The 23,923-nt window shown below is 40.6% G+C and overlaps 2 protein-coding genes and 1 long non-coding RNA gene across 3 annotated transcripts; 2 read left to right on the forward strand and 1 right to left on the reverse strand.

Moving 5' to 3' along the window:
• Positions 1 to 2,009: 2,009 nt before the first annotated feature.
• On the reverse strand, positions 2,010 to 4,333 carry LOC132517150 (transcription initiation factor TFIID subunit 7). Its single transcript, XM_060143797.1, has one exon. It carries the CDS (start codon positions 3,589 to 3,591, stop codon positions 2,542 to 2,544), a length of 1,050 nt encoding a protein of 349 aa, XP_059999780.1. The 5' UTR covers positions 3,592 to 4,333; the 3' UTR covers positions 2,010 to 2,541.
• A 362-nt stretch (positions 4,334 to 4,695) lies between these two features.
• LOC132517151 (uncharacterized) lies at positions 4,696 to 13,641 on the forward strand. The gene is made up of 3 exons (XR_009539600.1): positions 4,696 to 5,083; positions 10,585 to 10,673; positions 12,927 to 13,641. It is a non-coding gene; the product is annotated as an uncharacterized LOC132517151 (long non-coding RNA).
• A 4,505-nt stretch (positions 13,642 to 18,146) lies between these two features.
• Positions 18,147 to 22,245, forward strand: LOC132518415 (protocadherin gamma-A1-like). The gene has a single exon (XM_060146377.1). The coding sequence runs from the start codon at positions 18,291 to 18,293 to the stop codon at positions 20,724 to 20,726; it is 2,436 nt and encodes an 811-aa protein (XP_060002360.1). The 5' UTR covers positions 18,147 to 18,290; the 3' UTR covers positions 20,727 to 22,245.
• The last annotated feature ends 1,678 nt before the right edge of the window (positions 22,246 to 23,923 follow it).

Consider the following 23,923-nt stretch of genomic DNA (forward strand, 5'->3'; position numbering starts at 1 on the left):
GTAATCAGCGCCAGGGATCATGAGGGCATTAATAGGGAAATCGTCTGTAATTTCATTGAATTATCAGACATAGCTGTGCAATAATACACAGATCTCAAGTTCCATGAAATATATTTAAACAGCTGGACTTGGAGCACATGTACTCCCACGCATACATGGAAAACAATGGCAAAGGAACTTCCAAATTTTCAGTGAAGATGCACACCCACATCACATGTACCCTAGCAATCAGATTGAGTAGCCAGATAGGATTACCAGAGAAAGTAAGGTTTGAGCTGAGGGCTGAGTAACAAAAAGCTAGCCATGAGACTATCTGGAGACTGTTCCAGGAAAAGGGAAATATAAGTGTAATATAAGTAGAGCTCTGTAGTGTGAAAGAGCTGGGCGTTTGAAATACAGAAAGAAGGCCAATATATCTGCTGTGTGGTGAGCAGTCTTCCTAGTCTGTGTTTTCACACAATTCTTACCAGGTAATAAAAGTTTAAGCAGAGTTGAAGACAGTCCTTCAGAGACATGATTGGTCACAATTTGTCCAAATTTTTTGTCTCAAACATTTGATCTACAAATTCAAAACGTCAGGCTTTATGACATTTAGATGTGAACATAAAGATCCCATTTACCTAATCTATAGAAATAATGCAAAACAGAGACCACATGACATGCTTATTGCAGCATTCTGTGTAATAGCAAATTTAAAATGAACAACCTAAGTGATCGGCAATAGGGGAGTGAATAAAATTAAGAATTTGTAAAATTTCTGCATTGCTTAAAATTTTCAGTGAGTTTTTTCTTATATTTTAAAACACTAATTTAAAAAATTCAACTTCCACTCAGGAACTCAGAAATATTGAAAACCGTAGCCCACCTATACATCACACTCATCAGGCAAGGGAGCTGTGAGAAAAGTGAGTCTTTCTTGGTAACTCTGGATTTACATGAAGGGAAATGGATCCCAATCTTCTTCAGTTAAGTTTTTCTCTTTTGAAGTTTACATAACAGATAATTACTCTTCATTATGGAGGTTTTAGTATTTATGCAAAACCAAGCCATAATGAATCAAATAAAAACCAAAGCTATAGTAGTAAACTGACTCAGTTTGCTTATGCTGCGGATGTATTTGAAGCAAACTTTGTTTCTGCTGTAATTTATAAACTTTTAGAATGATTCTTTAATTTGAAATCAGTCAACCCCATTTAAAGCAGCTGTTTCTTTATACACTTTTCTACCATTTCAATCAGGCTTTAATTCAAATTTTTAATCCCTGTATGTTCAGACCCTAGTAAATAGGCAATAAATAGTTTGCTTTTATTCTATGAATTGTTCTAAGTCCTTATATGTATCAACTCAATAGCCAACAACTCAAGGGCCCTGAGGTAGGTAGTATTATCACTTCCGTTTTAGAGATGAGGAAACTGAAACCAACAGATTAATTTACTTGCCCAAGATCAATATCAACTAGGTCACTGAAATAGAATACAAACACAGGCACCACATCTCCTGACCTTGTGATTTTAATCTCTACTCTTCTTTAGTAAGTTTACAGTGACTAACAAGGCAAAGTACGGAATCTCAGTAAATTTACAGCCTAGTGAGGACATGAGCAACAGGTAACTTAGACTTTGGTATGATAGATGCGTAATAGTATTTATCCCAATAGACTACTAAAGAGAAAGAGTAGTAATTAAACTCCTTGAAAAAAATGTAAATAAGCTCAGGATTGAAAATAGTGAGAGAATGTGGTGAGATCAGGCTGAAAGAAAAGAATTTAGGATAGTTTAGGAACATTCTTTATCTCCTGACCTCCAAATGGAGCAGGTGGATTGGAAACATAATGCAAAGATGACATTTCCTCATTTCTTTGCCTCTGCTGTTCCTCTTTTTCTTAAATTCTAACATAACTGCTTCTTTTCCTACAAAACAGAATCCAATTGGTTAGTCCATTAAACCCCATTAAGAAACCACTTCAGAAGAGGATCTGATACCCACTACCCCTAAAAGAGCAAGACACATTATAAGGTGAAAATTACTTGCTTTTATTTATTGTGAAAACAACTTTATGAAATGATTTGCAATGCAAAACGTGGAAAACTGCTTTGAATAACTGGGACAATAGCTACAGCATGGGAAAACATATGTAAACAAACTTCACTGCCACCAAACTAGACTCTACTAATTTATCTCAGATGGCATCACAGAGTAGCAATGGCAGCTTCTGGTAAACGGAGAAACAGCAGCAAAGTCCTGCAGTGAAGCTGTGATTAATTACTAAACTGAACTGTTCACTAATCCTACAACTTCCCTGCATTTATCTGTCTATACATTCCTACTTACTACAGGACAAACACCCACCAAAGTGGTTCCAAAAGACAAATGAGATAGAAATTCACAGTTATATTTGTCTACAAGACAAATCCAATAGAAGGCAGTGGAGGAAACTGGGAACTACTACAAAGTTTTACTATCTAGTCCAGGTGATGAAAACAAAGTTTTTCTTTCAAGGCTGACCACTGTCAGGAATGAAATTAAGTATCAAAACTCTCCTCACTTCTCTAGGAGTGATTCTAGCTCTTCTTGCAAAGAGCTGAGCTGCTCCTTTTCTCGGTCTTCCTTTTGTTTCAGTTCATCCAGCACAGCCTGAAATCTGTTCTTGAGAGCCAGGTTTTCCACTTTCAGGATGAGATCCTCCTGTCGCTTTGCCCTGTCCTGGGTCTCTTGGAGCTTGCCTTTCATGTTATCAATCTGTTTCTGAATTCCCATAACCAGCTGATTAGTTCCCTCGTTTTCTTGGTGGTGTTCGTATGACTCATTTAGCTTGTCCTGTAGCTGCCTTTCCAGATCTTCCTCAGTGTCAATGATGTTTATGTCTTCTTCATCTTGATGCTGTGTCTCATCTTCATCTTCACTGCTGCTGCTAAGGTCATTGAATATCTCCCGAAGCTCATCATGTTCTAATGAGTCACGGCCCTGCCTGTGGCCAGACATTCCTGGGGAAGAGATATCAAGGCCTTGGTTTTCTGCTTCTTTTGTTTCATCTTCTGCAATTATTTCCCAACGGGTACTGACAGCTTCAGCATCTGTGCTCAGCAACCGCTTTACTTCTTTTTCCACATCTGGAGACTCAATATACTTCTTCTTTGCTGTCTTACGGAACCTTCTCTTTCTGACATTTTTTAGAGGCAGAGTAATTCCATGGTTCCATACAAACTTTTTCTCTTTGTCCTTATCCTTTTTCTTGCTTGCTTTGGGATCAGCAGTGGCAACTGGTTCCTCAACAGGAGGATAGAGATCACCGTCAACTGTAGCAACAAGCATCTGAGAGATATCAGCTGTCTTGTAAAAGGTTTTTTTATCAATGGTTTTCAAACTTTCCATAACACATGGCAGATCTACCAATTTTGACGCCAATGGGACCCGGTCCACTCTGACAATTCCATGACGCCCATCAGGGTGTAACTCAATTGTCAGTCTGTCCTTCAGGTTGACATGACCAGACTGTACCGCCCGCCTCACGGTAGAGGCATACTCCAGAGGTAGGCGTAAGATAAACTGGCTCTCTAGTTCGTGAGGAGCATCATCTTTGCTCTTACTCATCTTTATTTCTTTGTGACTCACTTTTTCTCTAATAACCACTTGTTGCACTGAAAAATTTCAGCTATTTCAACAGAAAGACCAGTTCTTTATAAATTGAAGTCTTTTATTACAAAGAGTTCTAGGTAGAACAGCAACAAAGCGTCTATTCTGAATTAAGCCCCAAATCTTTGTAAATATGCTGTAACAATACCAGTCGTTACGGACGCATTGCCTTACTCAGGTCCATTTAAATTTATGAGCTGCAATGCCACGTTCCAACCTCTAGATGCCGCTGCAGGACAACGCAGGGAAAGCAAATGGCGGCTCCCACGGAATGATTTTCGGCACAGAAAGTAAGGCTCAGCAGATACTCCCAATCCACAAACTCTCCCGGAACAAAGATACGCAAAAAGCGGGGCGTAGTGAGCTCTCTTCGCCTCGGGTACTTACAATCCAGTGACGATTATAAGTCCAGTTTCTCCGGACAGGCGCGAGCGGAAAAGGAAGCCACTCAGAGCAAGGTGGCCGGGAGCCGAGCGTCTCCTTCCGAATTCCTTTGTTCTTCCCGGCACCTGGCAAAGCGATCCGCTGATTATCGGTGAAATGGCGGAGGACGGGCAACGCGAAATCTCGCCAAAAACCGCAGCTCCAAACGCCAGATTCTGCAACTCCGCAGCTCAGCGGGCCTCCGTCCGTTAACGGCCGACCTAGCCGAGAAAAGACACCTACGTCACCACACGGGACGGGAAGCTGCTGTGAGTCGCAACACGCCTCGGGCGGAAGTGCGGGCTGCCCCAGCGCGCGCAGGCGCAACGCCCGATTACGCGCTCCGGCGTGTCTTGTCGTCTCGCGAGAACTTGGCCTTAACGGGATAAAGACTATGTTTTAAAGACCTGTTGATTTAGGGTTTCCCTGGTGGCGCAGTGGTTGGGAGTCCGCCTGCCGATGCAGACACGCGGGTTCGTGCTCCAGTCCGGGAGGATCCTGCGTGCCGCGGAGCGGTTGGGCTCCTGAACCGTGGCCGCTGGGACTGCGCGTCTGGAGCCTGTGCTCCGCAACGGGAGAGGCCACAGCACTGAGAGGCCTGCGTAACGCAAAAAAAAAAAAAAAAAAAAAAAAAAAAAAAAAAGGAGCTGTTGGTTTTTAAAAGTAACGGTTCTAAGAAGGATATAGATTCTCCCGCCCGCCTCCGCTAAGCCAGGGCTTTTACCGGATGTCTGTGGGGCCGGATACCTCCTAGGCTTCCGCGTGATTGCCGGAGATAGGGCGTCCGTGCGGAAATGGTGTTTGTTTCTTGAAACATCTCGGCATCTCCGCAGGCTATATTCAATCTGGAGCCGATAAAAAAACTCTATAACTAACCATACCGTGGATTTTAAAGTATCCAAGTCAGTGGAGTGAGGACGTGCAGCCTACTATAACTCTAAGTCTGTGTTTGTTGATTATGAAGATGGCCGTAGGGGGCCCGTGACTCGGTCTTTTTCTGTTTTGAAGACCCCCTGAGGGAACAAGGGTGATTCCTCTTTTTTCTTTTTCTTTTCTTTTTTTATACAGCAATTTCTTATTAGTCATCCATTTTGTACATATTAGTGTATACATGTCAATCCCAATCTCCCAGTTCATCCCCGCCCTCCCGTCCCCTGCCACTTCCCTCCCTTGGTGTCCATACGTTTGTTGTCTGTGTCTCAATTTCTGCCCTGCAAACCGGTTCATCTGTACCATTTTTCTAGGTTCCACATATATGCGTTAATATACGATATTTGTTTTTCTGACTTCACTCTGTGTGAGTCTCTAGATCCATCCACGTCTCTATAGGTGACCCAATTTCGTTCCTTTTTATGGCTGAGTAGTGATTCCTCTTTTTAATGTGTTTGACGTAAATATAAATGTAAACAGAGAAGGTCGTGTTCTTCTGGAGGCCCATGTTCATTTAGGACAGTTGGCTGAAAGACGAATAGTCTGATTAAAGTAGAATATAATTGAAGTATTACTTCCTTCTACTCATTTGCCAGTAATTTTTAAATTAGTTTGGAATTGTAAAAAATCCACCTCTACTGTTTGGATAACTTTTCTGCTTGCCTCTTCTTTAGGTGGTCAAGTATTCTTCAACATGTATTTATAGTACTTCAGTGTAACTGTGTAACAGTTTCCACTTATTCCTCTTCATTTCCATTTATTTATTAATAGGATCAATTTGGTAGACTATCGAGGTCACTAAAATTTCAATTTCTATTCTCTAATATATCAACACCTGCATCTAAGTTTTAGAGAATTCACTTAAAATGTGATTAACATTTAGAAAATTCACTTTATTTCTTTATGTACTTATTGTCTCCCTCACCTAAAATTGGAAGCTCCATGATAATCAGGAGTCTAATATCATGTTCATCCGGTCCCAGTGCCTAGTATCAAAACGTGGGAGATAAAAAATATTTGCTAATTGAATGAAACAATTGATCCATCCAGAAAGAATATAAATACAATCTAAATCCTATAGTAATTTGTCAGAAAATACATTCTGTGTCACCTTAAAATGAGATAGAGCCACTTTATATATACATTTCCTCTCCAGTCACGGACCGTGCCAATTGTTATGAGGCCAGAAGTTTGCAAATAGCGTGTGTGAATGTGACCCCTTTTGTTTCGTAGACTGTGCTACTGTGTGTCATGGGGTGCAATTTAAATGGTTTGGTACCAGTCTGGTTTTTTATGTTAAGTTTGAAGGAAAATTATGCTCTTCTACATAACTGTACTTTAGTTCTTTGTTCTGTAATGTGTTGAAGAACGTTAGCTGATGTATATGTAATTTCCAGGATGATCTATTTCCTCTTTTTGAAGAAGTTTTTCCAATGTGCTTGTCCCTTAATTGTACCTGATTTTACTTCATAGATATGAGTTTAGCATGCTAGCCTTTGCATAATGCTTTATTTAACCCTATAAAATGTGAGGCCGTGCTTATACATGAAAATAATCCAAATATTGCTTTGCATTTTAATTGCCTATGAGTTTTATGATGCTCATATATCTTTGTCACAAAAAATAACTTGAGATAAATTCTGGGCAATTCAGATTTGCCAAAATTATCGTGTATTTTAGTTATTAAACCTTGAAATGGAAGGTTGTCAGAGATAATTAAAAGGATCAACTGAAGTTTCCCCTAAAGTATCTACCTCCTTCAATCCTGAAACATATTTTCTGTTTTTGAGTTTAATACATTTTCTGAATGCTGTTTTTTGAGGGGTAGTTACATTGATCTTAAAGCTAAGGGCCCTGCCACATCACCGTTACCTTAATGTCTATTGATTAATCCAGTTGTTGTTCTTGTTGTTGTTGTTTTGACTGGGTAACTGAATTTTATTTATTTATTTTATTTTTGGCTGCATTGGGTCTCTGTTGCTGCACGTGGGCTTTCTCTAGTTGGAGCGAGTGGGGGCTACTCTTCGTTGCATTGCGTGAGCTTCTCATTGCGGTGGCTTCTCTTGCTGCAGAGCACGGGCTCTAGGTGCGCGGGCTTCAGTAGTTGCAGCACGCAGGCTCAGTAGTTGTGGCTCACGGGCTTAGTTGCTCCGCAGCATGTGGGATCTTCCCGGAGCAGGGCTCGAACCTATTTCTCGTGCATTGGCAGGCAGATTCTTAACCACTACACTGCCAGGCAAGTCCCAAGGAACTGAATATTTAATTTTGTTTAATTTCTTTAACACCTTTATTGGAGTATAATTGCTTTACAATGGTGTGTTAGTTTCTGCTTTATAACAAAGTTAATCACCTATACATATACATATATCCCCATATCTCCTCCCTCTTGCGTCTCCCTCCCACCCGCCCTATCCCACCCCTCCAGGTGGTCACAAACCACCGAGCTGATCTCCCTGTGCTATGTGGCTGCTTCCTACTATCTATTTTACATTTGGTAGTGTATATATGTCCATGCCACTCTCTCACTTCGTCCCAGCTTACCCTTACCCCTCCCCGTGTCCTCAAGTCCATTCTCTATGTCTGCGTTTTTATTCCTGTCTTACCCCTAGGTTCTTCATGACATTTTTTTCCCTTAAATTCCATATATATGTGTTAGCATACGGTATTTGTCTTTTTCTTTCTGACTTACTTCACTCTGTATGACAGATTCTAGGTCCATCCAACTCAGTACAAATAACTCAATTTCGTTTCTTTTTATGGCTGAGTAATATTCTATTGTATATAGGTGCCACATCTTCTTTATCCATTCATCTGTCGATGGACACTTAGGCTGCTTCCATGTCCTGGCTATTATAAATAGAGCTGCAATGAACATTGTGGTACATGACTCTTTGAATTATGGTTTTCTCAGGCTTATTCCCAGTAGTGGGATTGCTGGGCTCTATGGTATTTCTATTTTTAGCTTTTTAAGGAACCTCCACACTGTTCTCCGTAGTGGCTGTATCAATTTACATTCCCACCAACAGTGCAAAAGTGTTCCCTTTTCTCCACACGCTCTCCAGCATTTATTATTTGTAGATTTTTTGATGGTGGCCATGCTGACTGGTGTGAGGTGATAACCTCATTGTAGTTTTGATTTGCATTTCTCTAATGATGTGTGATGTTGAGCATCCTTTCATGTGGTGGTGGCAATCTGTATATCTTCTTTGGAGAAATGTCTGTTTAGGTCTTCTGCCCAATTTTGGATTGGGTTGTTTGTTTTTTTCATATTGAGCTGCATGAGCTGCTTGTAAATTTTGGAGATTAATCCTTTGTCAGTTGCTTCATTTGCATATATTTTCTCCCATTCTGAGGGTTGTCTTTTCATCTTGTTTATGGTTTCCTTTGTTGTGTAAAAGCTTTTAAGTTTCATTAGGTCCCATTTCTTTATTTTTGTTTTTATTTCCATTTCTCTAGGAGGTGTGTCAAAAAGGATCTTGCTGTGATTTATGTCATAGAGAGTTCTGCCTATGTTTTCCTCTAAGAGTTTGATAGTGTCTGGCCGTACATTTAGGTCTTTACTCCATTTTGAGTTTATTTTTCTGTATGGTGTTAGGGAGTGTTCTAATTTCATTCTTTTACATGTGGCTGTCCAGTTTTCCCAGCACCACTTATTGAGGAGGCTGTCTTTTCTCCATTGTATATTCTTGCCTCCTTTATCAAAAATAAGGTGACCGTATGTGCGTGGGTTTATCTCTGGGCTTTCTATCCTGTTCCATTGATCTATCTTTCTGTTTTTGTGCCAGTACCATACTGTCTTGATTACTGTAGCTTTGTAGTATAGTCTGGAGTCTGGGAGCCTGATTCTTCCAGCTCCGTTTTTCTTTCTCAAGATTGCTTTGGCTATTCGGGGTCTTTTTTGTTTCCATGCAAATTGTGAAACTTTTTGTTCTACTTCTGTGAAAACTGCCATTGGTAGCTTGATAGAGATTGCACTGAATCTGTAGATTACTTTGGGTAGTATAGTCATTTTCACAATGTTGATTCTTCCTGTCCAAGAACGTGGTATCCCTCTCCATCTGTTTGTATCATCTTTAATTTCTTTCATCAGTGTCTTATAGTTTTCTGCATATAGGTCTCTTTTCTCCTTAGGTAGGTTTATTCCTAGGTATTTTATTATTTTTGTTGCAGTGGTAAATGGGAGTGTTTCCTTAATTTCTCTTTCAGATTTCTCATCATTAGTGTATAGGAATGCAAGAGATTTCTGTGCATTAACTTTGTATCCTGCTACTTTACCAAGTTCATTGATTAGCTCTAGTAGTTTTCTAGTAGCATCTTTAGTATTCTCTATGCATAGTATCATGTCATCTGCAAACAGTGACAGCTTTACTTCTTCTTTTCTTATTTGGATTCCTTTTATTTGTTTTTTTTTCTCTGATTGCTGTGGCTAAAACTTCCAAAACTATGTTGAATAATAGTGGTGAGCGTGGATAACCTTGTCTTGTTCCTGATCTTAGTGGAAATGCTTTCAGTTTTTCACCATTGAGAACGATTTTGGCTGTGGGTTTGTCATATATAGCCTTTATTATGTTGAGGTAAGTTCCCTCTATACCTACTTTCTGGAGGGTTTTTATCATAAATCGGTGTTGAATTTTGTCAAATGTTGTTTTTTTAAATCAAATCCACTTGACATATAGAAACACTCTAAGTTGATAAAAAGAATTACACTCCTGTGGTTGTTCCATAAAATATCTGTGATACTGGTGAACCAAAGATTTGGGGGGGAGCAATAAATTCCCCAGTGTGGTAATAAGCCTCACAGGGCTTCCTACCTATGATAAAGGAGTATCACAATCGGGCTAATGCTGTATGATTGAAAATTCTCTTTAATAAACTTTCAAGTTCCTTATACTGTGGAGGTTAAAAAAAATGTGAGTGATGGAAGAAGCCTTGTTTATATTTTGGAGATTGAAAATTATAGGAGTGAGGAAATAGCAAATACCCCCCAAAATACACTTATATACTGTTCCAGCAGTATATAATCAGTAAAAAGCAAGTTAACTAAATTGTAGCAGTCTCTTGTATCAAATAGGATGCTTTCGATAGAAAAAAAGACCAGCCTAATTTACACTGGTTTAAACAGTAAGAAAATGTGTTATCTCAAAAACCAGGTAGTCTAGAGCAGCTCTGTCCAATAGAAATATAATGTGAGTCACAGGTGAAAGTCACATATGTATGTTAAATTATCTAGTAGCCACATTAAAATGCCAAAAGGAAACACGTGAAACTACTTTCAATGACATTTTATTTAACCTAATTACCAAAATATTGCTCAACATATAATCAATGTATAAAATATTAACAATATTTTACATTCTTATTTTGTACTGAATCTTCAAAATCAAGTGTTTATTTTACACTTACAGTACATCTCAGTTTGGACTAGCCACACTTCAAGTGCCCAGTGGCCACATGTGGCAGGTGATTACTCTGTCGGACAGTGCAGTTCTAAAAGTATGGCTGCCTCTAGGCAGGATCGAATTATGGTCTGGCACAAATTGTTTAACTCTTGCTAATTTTGGATAATGAACATTTATTTACACTTTATTATTCTTTCAGCTTTACCCTCACCTCCTTGTAAATTTCCAAAGTCTGTGGTCATAAGAAACCTGCCAGCAGTAACTGGGGAACTTCCTTCCTTGTCCACGGTAAGTTCAGAGAGTGGCTCTTCCCAACCACAATCTGTCTTTCAATTTGATTGGACCAACTTAGACTATATACCTATCCCTGGCTCAATAATAGTCACCAGTGGAATACCCTAAGCCTGTGATTTTCAAAATGGTGGGGAGAAGGAGACATTTGGTGATGTCGAGAGACATTTTGATTGTTGCACCTGTGGGATCTCCTGGCCTCTCATGAGTGCTGCTAAATATCCTATAATGCACAGAACATCTCCCCCCAACAAAGTTATCTGACTCAAAATAGTACCAGGGTTGAGAAACCTTGCCCTAAGCTTATTTTTAAATTATTAATTGTTTTAAGCCACATTTCTAACTAAACATGGGCAAGAGGAATGAGATCACCAATATTGGTTTAGACCTATCAGAACCTACTACAGCTATGAATGGGTTCAGCTGCCCCTTAGGTGCACAGAGGGTGGACCTCTAAACTAAAAATGAAGTGTTAGAAGAGAGGAAAGAGCATGGGCAACTGTCATAATTTATTTGGGCTGCTGTGTCAAAATATCATAAACTGAGTGCCTTATAAGCACCTGAAATTTATTTCTCAGATCTGGAAGCTGAGAAGTCTGAGATAAAAGTACTGGCAGCTTTTGTGTCTGGTGAGGGTAGGCTTCCTGGTTCATAGGTGGCAGTCTTTTTTGCTGTAACCTCACATGGTGGAAGGGTGGAGGAGCTCTCTGCAGCCTATTTTACAGGGGCACTAATGCCATTCATGTGCACTCCAACCTCATGACCTAATCACTTCCCCAAAGCCCTGCCTCTAAATACCATCACATTGATTAGGTTTCAACATGTGAAATTTGGGGTGTTGGGGGGGCACAAATATTCAGTCTATAGAGGTAACCAGTGGTATCCATGAAAGAGCTGATTATTGGGAGGATTATAGTAGTATATATGTAATTCAAAAAAAGATACAAATGCCCAATAAGCACATGAGAAGATGCTCAACATTACTAATCATTAGGGAAATGCAAATAAAAACAACAGTGAGATACCACCTCACACCCATTAGGATGACTGCTATTAAAAAAACAGGAGGGGCTTCCGTGGTGGGGCAGTGGTTAGGAGTCCACCTGCCGATGCAGGGGACGCGGGTTCGTGCCCCGGTCCGGGAGGATCACACATGCTGCGGAGCGGCTGGGCCCGTGAGGCATGGCCGCTGAGTCTGCGCGTCCGGAGCCTGTGCTCCGCAACAGGAGAGGCCACAACAGTGAGAGGCCCGCGTACCGCAAAAAAAAAAAAAAACAAAAAACAGGAAATAATAAATATTGGCAAAGATGTGGAATAATGAAATCCTTGCGCACTGTTGGTGGGAATATAAAATGGTACAGCCACTGTGGAAAACAGTCAGTGGTTCCTCAAAAAATTAAAAATTGAATTACTATATGATCCATCAGTTCCAATTCTGTGTGTATACCCTAAAGAATTGAAAGCAGGGTCTCTACGAGATGTTTATACACCCTTGTTCATACCAGCATTATTCACAATAGCTAAAAGTTAGATGCACCCCAGGTGTCCATCAACCAATGAATGCATAAGCAAAATATGGTATGTGTACATACAATGGAATATTATTCAGCTTTGAAAAGGAAGGAAATTCTTTTTTAAAATTGAAGTATAATTGACTTACAACACTATGTTAGTTCCAGTTGCACAGCACAGTCATTCGATATTTCTGTACATTACAAAATAATCACCCCCACTGTAAGTGTAGTTGCAATTTGTCACCATACAAAGTTACTACAATTTTATTGACTATATTGTACTCCCCATGCTGTACATTTCATCCCTGTGACTCATTTATTTTGTAAATGGAAGTTTGTACCTCTTAATACTCCTTGCCTGTTTCACTCATCCCCTCACCCCTCTCCCTTCTGACAGCCACCTGTTTGTTCTTTGTATCTGTGAATCTGTTTCTGTTTTGTTATGTTTATTTGTTTTGCTTTTTCGGATTCCACATATAAGTGAAATCATATGGTATTTGCCTTTTTCTGTTTGACTTACTTCACTTAACATTATACCCTCTAGGTCCATCCATGTTGTTGCAAGTAGCAAGATTTTGTTCTTTTTTATGGCTTTGTATATGTACCACATCTTATTTATCCATTCATTTATTGACGGGCACTTAGGTTGCTTCCATATCTTGGCTATTGTAAATGGTGCTGCAGTGAACATAGGGGTGATTATATCTTTCTGAATTAGTATTTTCGTTTTTTTCAGAAACATACCCGGAAGTGGAATTGCTGGAGCATGTGGTAGTTCTATTTTTAATTTTTTGAGGAACTTCCATATTCTTTTAAAAAGGAAGGAAAATCTGATATATGCTGCAACATGGATGAACCTTGAGGATATTATGCTATGTAAAATAAGCCAGTCACACACACACACAAAAGACAAATACCATATGATTCCACTTATATGAAGTATTTAGAATAGTCAAAATCATAGACAGAGCAAGTAGAATGGTGTTTGCCAGGGGCTGGAGAGGAGGGAGAATGAGGAGTTACCATTTAATGGGTATAGGTTTCAGCTTTAAAAGATAAAACGAGTTCTGGAGATGGATGATTGTGATGGTTGCATGACATTATGAATGTATTTAATACTACTGAACTGTACACTTAAAATGGTTAAGTTGGTAAATTTTATGTTATGTGTAAAATTGTAATTAAATAATGCGATTACTGATACTTGAAAATTTTTGTCAGTATTTTCTACCTTTTATATTGCAAGTTTCTTTTATATTGTAGAATATACAGTGAGAATTTCCTTTTCTCATGTAAAATTCTTTTTACAGTGGGTAATTTCTTGAGTAAAAAATGTTTAATAAAAAGAAGCTTCAAGTGTTCTTCAAAGGGAAATGTCAAGAGGGAAATTGTGTAAGAATTTTTATTTTAAGCTGATGTGAATTTTAATAAATTAAAACGTTTGATTTAAATTTTGTGGAAAGACCACTTTATTAGTATTTTGTCAAAAAGAAATAGTGACTTGTAGCCTTTATACTGAACCAACTGGTATTGTAAAAATAAATCCCGGAAATAAAGCAAATACAGTCTCCTGTAAGGACTTTCAGAAATAACATGTGGTAGCTATCCTACTGGACCTCTGGGTGCCGCTGTTGGCCAATCCGTGGCTTAGAGTGAAACAAAGGAACCCACTGGCGGTTCTGACGCAGCGATGTATGCACATTTTTGAGAAACACACCAGGAGCGGACTCTGCACGCCATCTCTCTTGCAATCTGCTCCAAATATCTGGGTCAGGAAGGTCTGAGAGAGCTGCTGCCTTTTCTTTCCAGCGCACCTTGGTAATCCGAGGAGCAACTGTAGCGAGGTGCATTCGGTCCTACGAAGCAGCATCGTGAAGAGAGAGAAGTCTCCCCACAGGGAAGACGCGGGAGTGCAGGAAGCGCTGTTTCTTTTTCTGATGTCTTTGTTCAGCCTAGTGAACTGCGCAGCAGTTATGCTGAGAGATTCCGGAAGAGATAGCCGAGGATTTAAAAGTGGGGAATCTCGCCAAAGATCTACATGTTGGTGACAAGAACCATGGGTGAGTGCTGAGAAGCCTCTCTTTACCGCCAGTAAAGAGAGTAGGAAGGAACAAATGACAGGATAGATCTAGCCAATAGGCCAAAGGAAGTCCCTAGGCCCCTTGAATCTGCAACCTTCACTGGAAATCCTATAAATGTTTTTTATATAAATTATTTATCCTGGATATAAATAACATACGGCTTTGAGCACAGCCATTTTGTTTTGAAAATTCTGGAAAACATCTTAATAGGAGCAAAGTTTACTCCTAAACTGCAGTAGATATGGATGCTGCAAGTAATTCTCTACAAGTTTATCAAATTAATTTCAGTTAACCATCTCCCTCACTGCCCAAAGTAAAAGAGAACACTAGGGCAGTAAATATTCTGGTTATTTATTGGAGAAATCTGGACCAGAGTAGCAGAGCTGCCACCACTTAGTGGTGGGGAGGAGTCTCAGGGCAAGATGCAGGTCTTGGATGCCAAAGCCAGTCCTCCCATGCTGAGCTACAAAGTATACAGCAGAGTCTGCCTGCCAGAGAACCTCCTTGTCTGCATTCTTCAGGTGATCCCTGCTGACCTAGATGACACCTTTAAGGTAGAGTTCTACACTTTCCACATGGTCTCACAGAGCATACACAGTATATTCAATAACGACAGCACCATCTTTGATTTTGAAGAATGACTGTTATATCACAGCTTAGAAGAGAAGACTGGAGACAGTTAAAGGCGCTTTTCACAATCCTGGTTGAAACGCAGGTTGAGAACTATGATACAGTGCAGGTGATTTTCAGCTGAGTGTTTAGTCCTATTAGAGATAAGAACTGTGGTTGCTCTAATCAAAACAACAGGACTCAGAGATTTCTTAAAGAGAAAAGTGAAAGATATTGTAGAGAGTAATAAACACATAGCCAAACAATTCACAACAAAGAATTACTATGTAATTCTTTGTAAGCTACTGACAGAAAGGATTCTAAACCGGGAGCAGATTCGGAATCACGAGGTAACAAAGACAAGCTGTCCCTCTCCTCCAGTGTAAGCATTAGCCTGCATATAACCCACATCAACAAAAATGCTCTAATTGTCCAACAGGTCTACTGTATGGTCCAGGAGATTGGGAATGGGAGGCTCACCCAGAGCCTCCATTGCACACTTTAGCACTTCCAACTGAAACTTGGTGCCCTAAGTGCCTCCTATTTTTCCTGACCAGTGACCTGGGTGCTGTTGTCTGACGTGTCAGTGAGTGCAGAGCACAGTGGTGTTCACTGCAGCCTACCTTTGAGCTGACTCTGTGGCCTGGGACCAGTGCTCTGTGTCAGCCTGAGCCTGCCTGTAATGGTGTACTACCACTGCAAAAACTCACAGAAGACGTGCTATGCTGGAGTTGCACCTGGAAGTCACATGCCTCTTCAATGGGGCATCACACACTGCAGCTCGACTACCTGGTCGCCAAGGTGACTGGGGCGCAACACCTGACTGTCCTATCAGGTGTCCTAATCTGACTCTTCAACCTGAGAATGCACAAGAGCAAGATGCCCACTGGGGCACTGCAGATGACAGAGACACCGTTCTCTGGGGCTTGCTGGTCACCATGCTCAATGACGACATTCGTCATGCTGCAGCTAGTCTTTGCAGGAGTTGTGGACAGACCTCAGCGACCACCCAGCACCTACTGCCAGAGCTACAGCTTTACCTGGTCATGGCCTTTTCGCCTTGATCTTCATGTTCTTCCTCCTAGCAGTGACTCTGGCCATAGCCTGGTGCCTGCAGTGCTCCTCCAGCCCTGCAATTCAGCCTGGTCCAAGACTGGACGTGGAGTTGCTCCCACTTCAGCAAGAGAGATTTGCCCTATTCCTACAGTCAATATGTGACTTCAGATATTGCAAAGTCTTAATTTCTTCAAGTTAACTCAGAAACATCTTCAACTAGATAGTTTCTGTAGTACCAGCAGTGAAGCCTTAACTATTACATTGGATTCAAATGTATTCGTGTGAGTTTTAACACTTTTATTTCATAAATATCACCCTGCTGTAAACAATCCTGCTTATTTTTTGTTGTCTTTAGGGGTGTGGGAGAGCTCTACAAGTTTGCTTGCTAGTTTCTATGTATATTTTGATTTGTTTCGTTAGCCCAGAAAATTCCTTTGGGCAAAACTTTGTGCCTATTAATGTACGTTCTGAAAAATTATGTTTCTGGCTAAAGAGTTCTTTCCTCGAAATATTGAAGGAGGTTCACTGCATCTTTAAGTTTCTGCTCTTGGGCTACATTATATTTGTCTTTGAGAAGCTGGGAAACTGTAGATTTGGTTGTGTAAGAACATAGAGTCTCTCTCCAAGAACTATTCTGGCCTTTGATTGTTTCCCTGCATCATTTTCCAGAGCCTTCTCAGTCATGCTGTCCATGGGTTGGCTGCCAATATCTGGCCCAATTTGTTCCTAAAATTGTCAGCCTCTGGAATGCAGAGATCATTCTTCCCTAACTTCTGTGTAAGGATAAATAAATCACACTAAGCCCAAGACACTTTAGTTAGTAACCTTTTACTAATTTGCAATGAGTAAAAGAAGGAAGGCAATATAGTTTTAAAATCTTGCTGTTTTAGAAAACCAACTTCTTTTGGAGAAAACATTAAGTGTGGATGTAGGAGAATACATATTATCCTAATATAGACTATCTAAAAATAAAGATGTGGCCTTTTTATTTTCAATTTTGAAAAATATCACTACCTCTTGTGTCTCTTAAATTTAGTCTAAATTAGATATTCATGTGACATTTTTCCAATGAAATTCCAAAAGCCCAGTGGTTTTTTGTTGTTTGTTTGTTTTGGCCACGTGGCGTGGCACGCGGGATCTTAGTTCCCCGACCAGGGATCAAACCCCTGCCCCCTGTGGTGGGAGCATGGAGTCTTAACCACTGGACGGCCAGGGAAGTCCAAGCCCAGTGTTATTTTAATATATCAAAATATATTACTTTCAGCTGAGTTGAAGGTCTTTAAAAGCCCATATTAGGGCTTCCCTGGCGGTGGAGTGGTTGAGAGTCCACCTGCCGATACAGGGGACACGAGTTCGTGCTCCGGTCCGGGAAGATCCCACATGCCGCGGAGTGCCTGGGCCCATGAGCCGTGGCCGCTGAGCCTGCGCATCCGGAGCCTGTGCTCCACAACGGGAGAGGCCACAACAGCAAGAGGCCCGCGTACTGAAAAAAAAAAAAAAAACCCATATTAAAGGTCTTTTTAAATCCACATAATACATAGATGCTTCAATAAAAGAGGAAAAATAAGGATGGAGTAAAATATGTCCTTCAAAATTCCAAAGTTTCTGCTAAATATTCAGAGCGCAATGGATAGGAAATGGGATAGTCCAATTTTTTAAAGTCTTGCTTACACTCTAAAAGTTTATTTTTCCTTTTAGTTTTTTTCATCCTCCAGTCAAAGGGCATTTGCTCTCCTATATGGCCTGTGAAATTATCAAGTGATCAAAATGTACTACAGAAGAAGTGGAGGAATGATTTGTCCCCTTTGTGATACTTCCTGACTAGCAAATGGAAAGCTGATAGTTTGGGAATACTACTGGAATATCCAGGATAGCTTGGATTCTACTGTATGTTACAATTAAGCAATATGTAGATGTAACTAATTAAATGAACACAGCAATTTCTCCTTTTCATAGTTATAATGTATAATGCTTAACTATTTCCTTGACAATAAACTAAGACTTGAGGAAAGGTTGATCAGGTTAATGAGAAGAGAAAGTTCAAGTATTATCTAGGAGTGCAGTAACTGGTTAGGACTCTGGGTGCCGCTGTTCACCAGTCTGGGAGATAGAGGCAGCGCGCGCGCGCGCGCACACACACACCCACACACAAACACACCGAGGGGAAAAAAAAACTTCTTAGAACCTCCATCACTGCCAGATTGAAAACAGACTCTCTGAGGCTGCCCAGATCCTACTTCAGGACCCCTTTATGCTCTGAATTCTCCTGAAAATTCGGTTAATTTAGACTCAGAAGAGCAGAGAAACAATACTGTTGGTGCCAGACTGGGAGAAAACTACGAAGCAAGAGAGCAATGACGATTCGAGTGAAGGTGCTCGGCTGCCGCAGGCTGGTCTTGCTGTTCCTTTTTCTGTGGATGTTGTTGGAAGCCCAGGCTGGGAAGATCCGCTACTCAGTGCCAGAAGAGACAGACAAAGGTTTCTTTGTAGGCAACCTTGCCAAAGACCTGGGACTACAACCCCAGGAGGTGGCGGAGCGGGGAGTCCGCATCGTCTCTAGAGGTAGGACTCAGCTTTTTGCTCTGAACCCGCGAAGCGGCAGCTTGGTCACCGCAGGCAGGATAGATCGGGAGGAGCTCTGCGCTCAGAGCCTGCAGTGTCTGGTGAGTTTTAACGTCTTGGTAGAGGATAAAATGAAGCTTTTCCCTGTTGAAGTGGAAATAATTGATATTAATGACAACACTCCCCAATTCCAGTTAGAGGAAGTAGAATTTAAAATGAATGAAATAACCACTCCAGGTACCAGGATCCCTCTACCTTCTGGGCAAGACCTTGATGTGGGTATGAATTCGCTCCAGATGTACCAGCTCAGCTCCAACCCTCATTTCTCCCTGGATGTGCAACAGGGACCTGATGGGTCCCAACAGCCAGAGTTGGTGCTGCAGAGTCCCCTAGATAGGGAAGAAGACGCTGTCCACCGCCTCCTCCTCACCGCTTTTGATGGGGGCAACCCAGTCCGTTCAGGAAGCCTCCGAATTCGAGTTCAGGTGGTGGACGCAAACGACAACCCTCCAGCGTTTACTCAAGCACAGTACCACACGAGTGTTCCTGAGAACGTGCCGCTGGGCACTCGGCTGCTCACGGTAAAAGCCACGGACCCAGATGAGGGAGCCAATGGGGAAGTAACATATTTGTTTCATAATATAGACCACAAAGTGGCACAAGTATTTCACTTGGATTCTTACACAGGAGAAATATCAAATAAAGAACCTCTGGATTTCGAAGAATACACAATTTATCCAATGGAAATTCAAGCTCAGGATGGTTCAAGCCTCATGGCCAGAGCTAAGGTGCTGGTCAAAGTTCTGGACATAAATGATAATGCCCCAGAGGTGACCATCACCTCTGTCACCACTGCAGTCCCAGAAAACTTTCCTCCTGGGGCCCTAATTGCTCTTATCAGTGTGCACGACCAGGACTCCGGAGACAATGGTCACACTACGTGTTCCATTTCTGGAAATCTACCCTTTAAATTAGAAAAGTTAGATGATAATTATTACCGTTTAGTGACAGAAAGAACAATGGACAGAGAACTTACCTCCCAGTACAACATCACAGTAACAGCAGCAGATCAGGGAACTCCGACTCTATCTACCGAAACACACATTTCACTGCAAGTGACAGATAGCAATGACAACTCCCCTGTCTTCCTCCAGGACTCCTACTCCACCTACATTCCAGAAAACAACCCCAGAGGTGCCTCCATTTTCTCCGTGACTGCCCACGATGCTGACAGCAATGAGAATGCACGAGTCACTTATTCCCTGGTGGAGGACACCATCCAGGGGGTACCTCTATCCTCCTTTGTCTCCATCAACTCAGACACTGGAGTCCTGTATGCGTTGCGATCCTTCGACTATGAGCAGTTCCGTGACCTGCAATTGAGAGTGACTGCAAGTGACAGCGGGGACCCGCCGCTCAGCAGCAACGTGTCACTGGACATATTCGTGCTGGACCAGAACGACAACACACCTGAGATTCTGTACCCCGCCCTCCCCACTGACGGTTCCACCGGTGTGGAGCTAGCACCCCGCTCCGCAGAGCCTGGCTACCTGGTGACCAAGGTGGTGGCTGTGGACAGAGACTCAGGCCAGAACGCCTGGCTGTCCTACCGCCTGCTCAAGGCCAGCGAGCCGGGACTCTTCGCGGTGGGGCTGCACACGGGCGAGGTGCGCACAGCGCGGGCCCTGCTGGACAGAGACGCGCTCAAGCAGAGCCTGGTGGTGGCGGTCCAGGACCACGGCCAGCCCCCTCTCTCGGCCACTGTCACGTTCACAGTGGCGATGGCTGACAGCATCCCAGATGTGCTGGCCGACTTGGGCAGCATGGAACCCTCCACCAACCTGGACAACTCCAGCCTCACGCTGTACCTGGTGGTGGCGGTGGCCGCGGTGTCCTGCGTCTTCCTCGCCTTTGTCATTTTGCTGCTGGCGCTCAGACTGTGGCGCTGGCATAGGTCGCGTGTGCTCCAGGCTTCAGGAGGAGGATTGACGGGCGTGCCCGTCTCTCACTTTGTGGGCGTAGACGGGGTGCGGGCTTTCCTGCAGACCTATTCCCACGAGGTCTCGCTCACCGCGGATTCGCAGGTGAGTCACGTGACCTTCCCGCAGCCCAACTACGCTGACACGCTCATCAGCCAGGAGAGCTGTGAGAAAAAGGATTTTCTATCAGCACCCCAGTCTTTACTTGAAGACAGAAAGCAAACATTTTCTCAGGTAAACTTTGTGTAGTAAATTTATCTAGGTAAAAATAATTCCTGACTTTACTTACTTGCTTCCATTCTTTACTACTAACAGTTCTCTATTTCCCATATGTCATTGTAGCTTTCTATTTACAAATCCTGGGAAATCATTAAATGTTTATATCCGAGTATATTTATCATTGTTCTTTCATTAGAACAAAGAGTTCTAATGAAAAGAGTTGTGGAAAGAGCACTGCATTAGAAACAAGGAGATTTGGCTTCTGAAGTTTTCTTGCTTGCTTCTGACCAAATAATTTTATTTGTCTGGCTTTACCATTCTCTTATCTAGCAAGGATTGGGTTTTACTAGAAAAGGTCCACCAATATTAATGTGACTAATACTGTTTTCAAATATCCTTAAGTTATAAATATCTCCTAATTTATCCTTAAATTTAATGTAGATGTCATCTGTCGGGGCGCTGTTTTATTTGGGGACATTTGAAAAGGTAAAGATTGTCTAAAGTAGTACTTTTAAGTTGTGTTAATATAAAATTATGGAAATCTAGGTAAGCTGCAAACTTAAACTTTCTTAGCCTTTTGTTTAGTCATTTATTTTGACATGTTTTATGCATGCTCAAGAATGCATCAACTGTTTAAGTAACATGAAATTAAGTAATAAGATGAATGACAGAAAATTTTCTGTGCAACTTGAGAAATAGTTTGAAGCCTTGTGATTTGTATATTATGCCTGTAATGTAAACAACTAACAGAAATCAAGTATATATTCCATTTTAATGTGTGCAAGCTCTTCACAAGAAATGCATCGTAGGGGAATAAATCTATGCTTTGATATACTTACTCTGCTCCAATAAATTAAAGATACATGTATAAAATAAAAAAGAAGAAAGCAGAAGCATAGTCAGGCACAAATAAAAGATAGATAGCTAAATGGACCGAAGATGGGACAGAAAGTGGTGAGCCAGGCTAAAACTAAAGTGGGAATTCTAGTCTTGTACTTAGATGAGATTGTTCAAGCAGTGTAATAGGGACAAAAGGGCTTCGGGCTAAACAAGGGACCTGAGCCAGGCTTACTGCTTGCATCCAAAATAAGCAGTTAGGCCCCTTAGCTAGTTAAAAAGGGGGGAAATCACATAAAAACATTACCTACCAGTTCCCATGGTCGTAACTTGTTGCAAGCTAAAGACCAAGGGGGTAAGGTGGACACAGATGCTGGCTTCAGGAAATGAACACTAAGTCTCTCAGACCTGAGCTGTGATATTCAGAATACCACTGCTGCATACCATTAAAGTGCCATTAAAATACCTAGTTATGGCCTGGGACCTGGAGAATTCTGGAACTTTCTTTTGCTAGTGAGAATTTCCTGCCAACAAATTATTATTTTTTAGGTAATCTTTATTTTCTCTGATGGCTTTAAAAAAAATTCTCTCATTCTTGCTGTATGTCTCAGTGTGGATTTTTATTTTCTGTTTGGTACCAAGAGTATACTCTCAATACCATAAGTTGTTACAATTTAAAATTTTCTCAACTCTTATAATTTAAAACTTTGCTTCTGTGTATATATAAATGACCTTTTAACCTATTGAAACACCAAGATTGCCAAGTTGGTTGATTTTTTAAATCCATCTATTCTGCTGACAAGATACGTGCTTAACATAAAATTATACTGAAACACTGAAGGTAAAGATGTCGATAGATATGCACACACACCCTATACACAAGAAAGCAGTCATGTCAATTTAATATAACACCAAAGTAGTGTTTAAGGCAACAACATTAGTGGTGATTTTTTTAATGAACTGATCATACTTATAAAAAGAACAGACAACCAAAAGGATATAAAAATCATGAGCTCCTATTACCAAACAATATAGCTTTTAAAACAATACAGATTATTTTCAAATCTGAAATTTAAAAGAGATTTTAACACAGTTCCATAAGAAAAAATACATCACACAGGCAGAAAATTACTAAGCACACAGCATATTTGAATAACAGAATCTATAAGCTTGATCTGACAGATTTGTTGGGTATTTGTATACACAACAAATATAGAATAGCCAATTTTTACATGAACATATGGAAAATCTACAACAATTTACTACATACTCATCACAAAAATGGTAGAGCAAATTTCAAAGTACAAATAATATACATGCCTTATGTAGTTAAATCACAAAGTGGCTGGTGAGGAAAATAGGGAGGGATTAGTAAAAGGGTACAAACCTTCAGCTGTAAGAGGAATAAGGCCTTAGGACCTAATGTATAGCGTGAGACTACAGTTGATAACACTGTATTGTATAATAGAAAGTTGCTAAGAGTAGAACCTGATGCTCTCACACACACACAAAAAGGTAAATACGTGAGGCGGTGGATGTGTTAATTAGTAGAGGAATCCTTTCACAATGTATACATATATCAAATCATCATGTTGTACACTTTAAATATCTTACAATTTTATTTGTCAATTATTCCTCAATAAAGCTGGAAAAATCACAAAGCAAACATTTTAAAATAGTAAAAGGAAACAGAAAAGTTTGGACATTTAAATCTACAACCCTGAATTACTCTTGGATTTAAAAAATCACAATGAAATAAAAACTACAAGAATTAAAATATTACTTATTAAAAATTGTGGAATGCAGAGAAAAGAATATTTAGGGGTAAATCTGTAGACAACTATAAGAATTTCAAAAAGCAAATGATTTAAAACAAGTGAGTTTAGCTTGCCACTCAAGAAACAGAGCAAGAAAGATATAATATTAGCATAAATTTAAATAAAATAATAGGAAAAGTAACAAAAAGTATAAATTATTGAAATGCAAACAAAGAAGAATTATGATGATGAAGCAGTAGAAGCCGACACCAGTGGGGAGAAAATGAAACTACTGTCAAGTCCAGTGCTGGGACTAATATCGGCTAGTCAGATGGCATGACTAAAATTCGTTTTAGAGATCTTAAAAGAAAACCCCAAATTCTAATTATAGACAAAGACCTGGAAAAGAAAAAGGGAAGGAAAAGCAAGTAAGACTAGGAAAAAATAAAACAGCTTAATACGAAGCAAGAAACATGAGTGGGAAATAATATACAGAGTAAAACCAGATGTTGTCAAAGACAAAGAAACAGAAATCTTTAGAGAACTACAATAAGGGATGTTGAGCAGTTATTTAATGACACTCAAAAGTATCAAAACAATGTTGAAGAAAAAGTTTTAAAAAACAAACTAGAG

The sequence above is a fragment of the Lagenorhynchus albirostris genome, chromosome 3 (genome assembly GCF_949774975.1).
Source record: "Lagenorhynchus albirostris chromosome 3, mLagAlb1.1, whole genome shotgun sequence".
In the NCBI taxonomy this organism is placed as follows: domain Eukaryota; kingdom Metazoa; phylum Chordata; class Mammalia; order Artiodactyla; family Delphinidae; genus Lagenorhynchus; species Lagenorhynchus albirostris.